This window comes from Sardina pilchardus, chromosome 1 (genome assembly GCF_963854185.1).
Source record: "Sardina pilchardus chromosome 1, fSarPil1.1, whole genome shotgun sequence".
NCBI classification, from domain to species: domain Eukaryota; kingdom Metazoa; phylum Chordata; class Actinopteri; order Clupeiformes; family Clupeidae; genus Sardina; species Sardina pilchardus.
The window spans coordinates 27,292,174-27,302,173 of NC_084994.1; the positions used below are offsets into that span (position 1 = coordinate 27,292,174).

Sequence of the window (10,000 nt, forward strand, 5' to 3'; positions counted from 1 at the left end):
AATTATTTGTTATTTGGTTTGCTAATGTAGTTAGCGCAAACGATGTGAAGTGTTACCATAGAAACACTGGGACATAGACAGACAGTTCCACACAGAAGCCCAAACTGCAGTTCAGAACACCAGAATACTGAATAGTGTTGACCATAGACATATATACATATATATCTATGGTGTTGACCCTGTGCCATATATACATATATATCTATGGTGTTGACCCTGTGCACACCCATACACACACTGTGTGTGGACCCACTGTTGTACTTTCTGTGCATGTGTGTATCAAGTATTTTAACTCACTCGTTCTGTGGCTGTCCTGTGTGTTTGTCTCTGTGTCTGTGTCTGTCTCTGTGTCTCTCTCTGTGTGTGTGTGTGTGTGTGTGTGTGTGTGTGCAGGTGCTGTGATCCTTTTCGGCAGGACCAACATGTTCAGGTTTAACCATCCTAAAGAGGCTGCCAAACTCCGGGAGAAGAGAAAGGTGAGATTGGGAGGTTTTCTTGAAAATACCAATGATTGACCAAGACGAATAATTCATATCTATTAATGAGGATATGTCAGGAACTTCCTGACACACACTCCACTCTTGAGTCTTGGAGACATTCAGTTTCAAGCCGATGTTTTTGGGAAAACAAAGACATAGGAATTGAAGCATTTTCAGATTAAAGGTTTGGTTCCAAAATGCTATATCCCCCATTTTAATGAATTATTAAGGTAATGTCAGTAGAATTGTAATTGGGTATTTCAATTTGCTTTATCTTTACTCAATCACAGCAACACAACTGCAATGTTATTGACATTACCTGAAATGCACAATTAAATAGCATGACTTGTTTGTTAATGTTTTTTTTTTTTTTTTTAAATGGAGATTATGGCATTTTGGAACCAAACTCTTCAAAATGTTGTTTTAACTTTTATGAGGGTATGAGGTTTGTTTATCTGTTTGTTTGTGTTTGTGTTTGTGTTTGTGTTTATTTGTGTTTATTCATTCATTTATTCATTTATTAGTCAATATTCATGTTCATTTTATCTTTTGTAGAGTGGGCTTCTGTCCACCCTTAGTCTGTCCATGACCGATCTCTCCAAGTCCTGCGAGAACCTCTCCACTGTCATGCTATACAATCCAGGGTGAGTCATCGTGTGTGTGTGTGTGTGTGTGTGTGTGTGTGTGTGTGTGTGTGTGTGTGTGTGTGTGTGTGTGTGTGTGTGTGTGTGTGTGTGTGTATGTGTGTGTGTGTGTGTGTGTGTGTGTGTGTGTGTGTGTGTGTGTGTGTGTGTGTGTGTGTGTGTGTGTGTGTGTGTGTGTGTGAGAGAGTCTAAGAACAAGCTGAGATATGACTTGAATGCTGATGTGTGAATGAGGGATGCTTGTGAGTAGTCTTCTCTTTTTCTTTCCAGTGCATTCTCATGCTTTGCTATGCATCTCTCTCTCTCTCTCTCTGTCTTTCTTTCTTTCTTTTTTTCTCTCGCTCCCTTTTCTTCTTTCTCTCCCTTTCTTTTTTTTCTTTCTGTCTCCCTCTTTCTCTCTCACTCTCTCACTCTCAATCTCTCTCTCTCTCTCCCTCTCTGTCAACTCCTCTTTCACTCTCTCTTCTCTGACTCTCTCTCCCTCCCTCTCTCTCTCCCTCCCTCTCGTTGACTGAAATATTACCTCCTGCTAGTTTTGCTTGCCCCCTGCCATCTCCATAGCGATGAGTCGATCAGATGGTGCAGGCTTGGGCAGCTGCTTCCATCACATGACAAGATGATTGGCACCTACATCCACATCCATTGACAGTCACAGTCACAGTTTCCCAGATTCGTTAAGAAGCTCTTAAGTGCTAAGAACTTCTTAGGAGCGCTCTAAGAACATTCTAAGAACGCTCCTAAGAGGTTCTTAGCACTTAAGACCTTCTTAACGAATCTGGGAAACGCGGCCACAGTCTTTGCCTGGAGAGCTCATGGGGTTAAATGATCTCTAGTTAGACGTTCGACTTTACAGTTGACTTGCCATTTAGATTGGGGTCCTTGCTGTAAAAGCTGCTTAGGAATCATGCGTTGGGTACACAATAGGATGTTTTGATATGATGTCTTGTTTTCATAGTCCTTGCTGTGGGTCCATTCATGTAAAATGTTATGCTTTTTGTGCCAGAAAAAAAATGTATGATGCGATTAAATTACCACTCTTCAGTGGGAGGGACAAGCGGTTTTGTTCAGAAACAGACATGAAAATCACTCACCTTTCGGTGAAATTCGCCGTTTTGAAGCCAAAAGAGGTGACTTACATGATTCGTGCAGATCCGATGAGAAAATATTTAGGGGGGGGGGGTGTCAAGGGGGTCAAGGTGAATTGAATTTACAACTGAGTTTAAAAAGTCAGGCGCAGACGCTAACACATCTTGAGGTGTTTCCAGAGCCGCATTTAAAACGTGTCTGATCAGCAACGGACGCGCACTCTTCTCACCTTTTTCACCCCTGACCCGTTTTCATGCCTGCAGAAAGCTAGCCTAAGGTTGGTTGGTTGGTGTCTGCGCCATTGCAGATGGCAATGTAGGAGCACATCCATGACTTGCAGAACCTTGACACGGTGAAGCCCTCACAGGTAGAGACTGTTGGGGTAGAATAAGATGGCTCCTTCCTCCCCTGTTGTTTCACCCTGGAGCAGGCTGGAAAATATTTGCTTTTATCTTGAGGAGCAAAGTGTCGGAGAAGGGTCCCTGTAGCTCTACTGATTGACAACCCACAGGACCCTCATATTTTCAGTCCTTTAAAGAATGTGTTTTTTTTTTAACCCTTTTTAAAAAAAAAAAAAAAAAAGAATGTTTAAAGTTTTCAGAAATTGGTTTGCCTTATTTTATTTTGCCGTCATTGGACCCTTTTCTTCCTCACAGCATCTGCAACAGAAAAAGTTTTTTGCAAGCACAATTATTTCTTTGGGAAACTTTGGGAAACAACTCGTTGTGTCATTGCTGAAAGGCAGGGTTGTTGGGTGGATGTGTCACTTCCCTGTTGGGTTAACTGTCAGGCAGCCCAGGCCAGGATAAGTGTGACAGACAAGAGAGGTAAACAAACAGACTAATGGATTACTGTGACTGACAGACAGAGATGTTTAGGAATCAGGTCAAAAAGTCATGCAGATAGACAAACTCAGACAGACATATTTAACAATCAGGCTGCGACTGATATCATAGACAGACAGACAGACAGATAGCTTGATGGTCGAGCCAGGAGGACAACCGATCTCCATATCAGACAGACAGGTGTATGAGATTGTTCTCAAACAAACAGGCAGACAGACAGACAGAGTGGTTACTCCGACAGACAGACAGAGTGTGTATTCAGACAATCAGACAGAGTGCATTTTCAGACAAATAGACAGATTAGAGTGTGTATTCAGACAGACAGACAGACAGACAGACAGACAGACAGACAGACAGACAGACAGACAGACAGACAGACAGACAGACAGACAGACAGACAGACAGACAGACAGACAGTAGCCTCTGGTCTGCTGCACATGCTCAGTAACGGCCTCTCTCCTCTCTGCCCCTCCCCCGTGTTTAACAATCAGGCTGCGACTGATATCATAGACAGACAGACAGACAGATAGCTTGATGGTCGAGCCAGGAGGACAACCGATCTCCATATCAGACAGACAGGTGCATGAGATTGTTCTCAAACAAACAGGCAGACAGACAGACAGAGTGGTTACTCCGATAGACAGACAGAGTGTGTATTCAGACAATCAGACAGACAGACAGACAGACAGACAGACAGACAGACAGACAGACAGACAGACAGACAGACAGATTAGATTGTGCAGACAGACAGACAGACAGACAGACAGACAGACAGACAGACAGACAGACAGACAGACAGACAGACAGATTAGATTGTGTAGACAGACAGACAGACAGACAGACAGACAGACAGACAGACAGACAGAAGCCTCTGGTCTGCTGCACATGCTCAGTAACGGCCTCTCTCCTCTCTGCCCCTCCCCCGTGTCAGTCTCTTCTCTGAAAAGGGCCCCATCTTCCTCAGGTAGAGCGCCTCCCACAGCACCCCCCGTGCTCCACACACGCCCACCGTTTACACATTGGCTCCTTGGTCTGTTTGTTTGTTTGTTTGTTTGTTTTGGTTTTGTTTTGTTTCCTTCATCGCATCATCAGCCACAATAGATAACGCCACTCACCTTCTGACCGTTGCACATGGTTGTTTTTGTTGTGTTGTTGATTTCACCACCTCGCTGTATTGACCATTTCCTCATCCAGTGATGCACATTTTTTGTTTTTGTTGTTTTTTATTTTTTTGCCCTTTAACACTGCATTGCTTGCTGCATTTGTGTATTGGCTTTTCCTGTCAGCATAAAGTCCGAATGCGTACGGCCCCCTGGTCTTGGCATGCTTCATGCGTTTATCTGTCTCAGTCCTTGTGTTCAGCCCAATGGTGTGTGTGTGTGTGTGTGTGTGTGTGTGTGTGTGTGTGTGACCTCACAGTGTGCTGTGTTGTGAATTGGTTGTTATTGCATGAGTGGGCGGGCTGTTGATGGAGATCTGTGTTCTGATAGGTTGGAATTTGAGCGGCAGCAGAGAGAAGAGCTGGAGAAACTCGAACACAAAAGGTCAGTGGATGATGTTGGTGTTGCTGAACACTTTTTTTTGTATATATATTTTTGGGCTTTTTATGCCTTTAATGATAGATACAGTGGAGAATGACAGGAAGCGAATGGGAGAGAGAGAGCAGGGGTGGGATCCGGAAAGGACCACGGGGCGGGAATTGAACCCGGGTCGCCGGCGTACAGTGCAGGTGCCCCAGCCAGTTGCGCCACAGCTTGGGCCGGTGTTGCTGAACTTCATGATTACATGTAACATAACATGGATGCCCCACCCTCCTCATACAGTGGATGTAGAATAACATGGATGCCCCTCCTTACAGATGTAGCATAACATGGATGCCCCACCCTCCTCATACAGTGGATGTAGAATAACATGGATGCCCCTCCTTACAGATGTAGCATAACATGGATGCCCCACCCTCCTCATACAGTAGATGTAGAATAACATGGATGCCCCTCCTTATAGATGTAGCATAACATTGATGTCTATAGGATGGATGGATGGATGGATATGGATATTGTAGGATATCTGTATTGGATGCTCAGGTGTCAGTGACGTAGGTTTGAACAATGGTTCAATAAACAAATGTTAAACATCTCTACATCTCTCCCCCTTCTCTCTCTCCTTTCTCCCCCTCTCCTCTCCTCTTTCCTTCTCTCACTCTCTCCCCCTCTCTCTCTCCGTTCCTTCTACTATTTTTCTCATTCATCCCCCACCGCATCTCTACATCTCTCCTCCTTCTCTCTCTCTTTTCTCCCCCTCTCCTCTCCTCTTTCCTTCTCCCCCTCTCTCTCTTCCTTCTTCCTTCCTTCTACTATTTTTCTCATTCATCCCCCACCGCATCTCTACATCTCTCCTCCTTCTCTCTCTCTTTTCTCCCCCTCTCCTCTCCTCTTTCCTTCTCCCCCTCTCTCTCTTCCTTCCTTCTACTATTTTTCTCATTCATCCCCCACCGCATCTCTACATCTCTCCTCCTTCTCTCTCTCCTTTCTCCCCCTCTCCTCTCCTCTTTCCTTCTCCCCCTCTCTCTCTCCCTTCCTTCTACTTCTACTATTTTTCTCCCCCCCCCCCCCCCCAGGCGGCTGATTAAGGAGATGGAGGAGAAGCAGCGCAGCGAGAAGGCGGAGCTGGAGCGCATGCAGCAGGAGGTGGAGTCTCAGCGGCGCGAGTCGGAGCAGGTGCAGCAGCGCATCCGCCACCAGGAGGAGAGCCTGCGCCGGCGCAGCCGCGACATCGAGAGCCGCCTCCGCGACCTGCTCGCCGAGAAGGAGCGCTTCCAGGAGGAGCGGCAGCGCGAGGGCGGAGGTACGGTGCTGTTGGTGTTAGTGTTGACGTTGATGTTGATGTTGATGTTGACGGTAATGTTGTTGATGTTGTCGTCGTTGTCGTTGATGTTGATGATGTTGTTGTCTTTGATGTTGTCATTGATATTGACGTGACGGTGACGGTGATGATGTTGATGTTGATGTTGTCGTCTTTCATGTTGACGGTGATGTTGTTTATGTTATTGATGTTGATGTTGTCGTCTTTCATGTTGACGGTGATGTTGTTTATGTTGTGGATGTTGTCGTCTTTCATGTTGACGGTGATGTTGTGTTTGATGTAGCCGTTGGCGCTGAAGTTGTTTATATTGTTGATGTTGATGTTGATGTTGATGTTGATGTTGATGTTGATGATGTTGATGTTGATGTAGATGTTGTTATTGATGATCATGTTGTTGTTGATATTGATGTTGTTGTCTTTGCTGTTGTTGTTGATGTTGATTAGGATGAAGACTAATTGACTTTGAGTGTCATTGTTGCTATGCCTGTAGCTGTTGTAACAGTTAGGTTTGTGTCTACTGTTACTGTTTTTGGTATTGTTGTTATTGATATTGGTCAACATCGTGCAGTGCTTACAGCAAACATCTAGCATCTAGGTTAGGTCAGCTGTTAAGTTTACGAGAAATGCCCGTTGAAAAAAAAACATTCAAAACATCCCGTTGGTAAGTTTACTTACTTTGTGTCCCGTCTACTTCACAGCTAAACGGCCGCTGCAAGATGTCAAGGAGGGCTCGGAGCAAGGGCACGAGCTGACGGCCAAGGAGCTGCAAGAGGAGGACAAGGAGGACGCGGAGATGAGCGACGCCAGCGAGGAGAAGAAGGACCAGGACGAGCTGGAGCGGGAGGAGAAGCCGGACGGCACGGAAAAGATGGACAAGCGGGAAGAATCCGGCAGCGAATCCGACGACGATAATAACGGCGACGAAACGGACAAGGGCCTTCCGCTCTCTCCTCCTTACCCTCCTCTTCTTCCTCCTCACCCTCCTCTTCTTCCTCCTCCTCCTCCTCCGGCGGAGTCGGCGACGCAGCAGCAGCAGCAGCAGCAGCAGCTGGAGGAGCAGGGCGAGATCGTGCGCGAGCTGGAGCGGCTGAAGCGGGAGCGCGAGCAGCAGGCGCTGCGGCTGCGTCTGGAGCGCCGGCGCCTGGAGCAGGAGGAGCGGCAGCAGCTGGGCCTGGTGGGGCGGCTGGAGGAGCAGCTGCGGGAGCGCCGGGAGGCCACCGCCGCCCTGCTGGCCCGCGACGACGCCCGCCGCCTGGCCGAGGAGCGCCGCGACCTGGCCGACATCCGGCAGCAGCTGCTGCGCGCCAAGGAGGCCCGTCTGGAGCTCGAGGTGACAGACAGACAGACAGACAGACACACAGACAGACAGACAGACAGACAGGCAGACAGGCAGACAGAGAGAGAGACACAGACAGAGAGACAGGCAGACAGACAAAGAGACAGAGAGAGAGAGAGACAGACATGCAGACCGAGAAAGAGACAGAGGCACAGACAGACAGACAAAGAGACAGGCAGACAGACAGGCAGACAGACAGACAGACAACAGAGAGACAGAGACAGACATGCAGACCGAGACAGACAGACAGACAGACAGACAACTGCATTTTGGTGCTTTTTATAGAGGGACCTGTTGCCTTTATTCATAGAGGAAAGTGACACCCTCTGTGTCCTGGCTGAAGTAACTAACGCTCCTTATATTGTTGTTGTTGTTGTTTAGGAGGAGGACGGCGACGACAGTGACCGGGATGGAGATGACGCCGAGGGCAACCACCACCACAACAACAACCACCACAACGACGACGACGACGACGTGTCCGACGCGTCGGGGCGCTCCAGGCACGGCGAGGTGGCGACGCAGGCCCGCGACGCCCGCACGCGCTACGCCAACTTCAAGCGGGCGCAGGCCGAGGAGCTGGGCCGGCAGCTGGAGCAGCTGGAGCAGCAGCGCGAGCGCCTGGTCGCCGAGGTGGCCGCCGAGCGCTCCGCCCTGGGCACGCTGATCCGCGAGCGCGCCGAGAAGACGGCGGCGGTAGCAGCGGCGGCCACGGCTGGCGCGGGCGCTGGCGTTGGCACGGCGGGCACCACAACCACACCGCTGGGCACCATCGCCACGACGACGACGTCGATGGCGTCTGCGGCGGCGGCCGACGCGTCCGCAGCTCAGGAGGAGCGGGTGCAGCAGGCGGTGCAGCAGGCGGAGCAGCGTCTCCTGGCCAAGGAGCGGCAGCTGGCGTGCCTGGCGGGGAGTCAGCTGCCGGCCCTGCTGGAGGAGAGACAGAGGGCCAAGGAGGTGCTGGAGAGGGTGGAGCGCGACGGAGGAGGAGGAGGAGGAGGAAGACGAGGAGGAGCAGGTGGTGGAGGAGGTGGAGGAGGAGGAGGAGGAGGAGCAGGTGGTGGAGGAGGTGCAGGCACAGGTGGAAGAGACGAGCTCGGCCCTCTGGGGGAGGATAGCTCGGCGGAGCAGGTGGAGAAAGACCTGGACAACACCCTCTACCAGGTGAGTTGGGGGGTGGAGGTTTGCTGCCATCATAACTATTATTTCCCAACTATCAGCCGCGGCTTATACATTGATTTTTGCAAAGTTTCTTCAGCTATGAGGTTAATAGATGGGGCCAGTTCATATGGTATTAATATGGTTTTGTTTCTTTTAACTTGCATAAAACACGGCAAGTCCTGCGGCTTATAGACAAAGCGGCTAATACACAGGACATACTTCACCTGACCCTTTCCTGACATTTCTTTTCTTTAATGGTTTAGGGTGAAGAATGTTGATACATTGGCAGATTTTTTTAATTGCTTGTTGTTAGTTACAGTACAAGCCAACTTATTCTGGTTAAGGCACTCAGACGCATAGAGTAGCTTCCTCTCCTCTCTACTCTTCCTCCTCTGTTTTCCTCTCCTCCCTCTCTCCCCCCTACCTCTGCCTCCCCCCTCATTAACGTAATGGTGTGAGCCGTGACCATTACAGATTGTAAGGTGTTATTGATGTTTTTGTGAGCGGTCCTGGACATTTTAATAGACGAGTGAGATGAAAACGCATAAACTTTTCTCCCTCTCTCTCTCTCTTTCCCCCTCCCTCCATCTCTATCCTCCTCTCTCTCTTTCCCTCCCTTCCACCCTCCCTCCCTCTATCCCTCCTCCCTCTCTCTGTCGATCTCTCTCCCCCATCCACCTTCTCTTTCCCTCCTCCCTCTCTCTTCCCCACTCTCCCCCTCCTCCCTTCCCTCTATATCCCTCTCTCTCCCCCCCCCTCTACCACCCCTCCTTCTCTCTCTTTCCCTCCTCCCTCCTTCTCTCTATCCCTCTCTCCTCTCTCTCCCTCTCTACCACCCCCTCCTTCTCCCTCTTTCCCTCCCTCTCTCTCTACCCCCCCTCTATATCCCTCTCTCTCCCTCCCCCCTCTACCACCCCTCCTTCTCTCTCTTTCCCTCTTCTCTCCTCTCTCTCCCTCTCTACCACCCCCTCCTTCTCCCTCTTTCCCTCCCTCTCTCTCTCTACCCCCCCACCACCCCTCCTTCTCTCTCTTTCCCTCCTCCCTCCATCTCTCTATCCCTCTCTCCTCTCTCTCCCTCTCTACCACCCCCTCCTTCTCTCTCCCTCCCTCTCTCCCTCTCTCCCTCTCTACCACCCCCCCCCCCCCCCCCCCCCCCGCTCAGGTGGAGAAGGAGCTGGAGGAGAACGAGGAGCGCCTCTCCCTGCACAGCGCGAGCGCCGAGCACCTGCAGCAGCTGCGCGAGACCTACGAGTTTGCGGCGCACGTGGCGCGGCAGGAGGAGAAGGTGCGGCGCAAGGAGCGCGAGATCCTCGAGGCGCGCGAGCGACAGCAGCGGGAGGCGCTCGAGGAGGCCGTGGCGCGCCTGGAGAGGAGGCACTCGGCCCTGCGACGCTCCTCCACCCTCGAGACCTCCGCCGCCAGCGGCAACAACGAGGAGGAGAGGAGGACCCAGCAGCAGCAGCAGAAGGATCAGGAGGCGCAGCAGCAGGCGCAGCATCATCAGCAGGAGACGCAGGAGCGGGGGACGGAGACCGACCAACAGAGGTGTGTGGAGAGGGAGGGAGAGAGAGAGGGAGGGAGGAGGGAGGG

The 10,000-nt window shown here is 50.4% G+C and overlaps 1 protein-coding gene across 1 annotated transcript in view; it reads left to right on the forward strand.

Moving 5' to 3' along the window:
• kif16ba (kinesin family member 16Ba) overlaps positions 1 to 10,000 on the forward strand; it is a 44,368-nt gene that overhangs the window by 19,334 nt on the left and 15,034 nt on the right. Inside the window, exons 16-23 of the mRNA XM_062540763.1 lie at positions 394 to 476; positions 1,035 to 1,123; positions 4,545 to 4,598; positions 5,672 to 5,898; positions 6,615 to 7,246; positions 7,634 to 8,218; positions 8,381 to 8,413; positions 9,573 to 9,955. Coding sequence (XP_062396747.1) covers positions 394 to 476; positions 1,035 to 1,123; positions 4,545 to 4,598; positions 5,672 to 5,898; positions 6,615 to 7,246; positions 7,634 to 8,218; positions 8,381 to 8,413; positions 9,573 to 9,955 — 2,086 coding nt within the window. The remainder of the gene's footprint in view (positions 1 to 393; positions 477 to 1,034; positions 1,124 to 4,544; positions 4,599 to 5,671; positions 5,899 to 6,614; positions 7,247 to 7,633; positions 8,219 to 8,380; positions 8,414 to 9,572; positions 9,956 to 10,000) is intronic.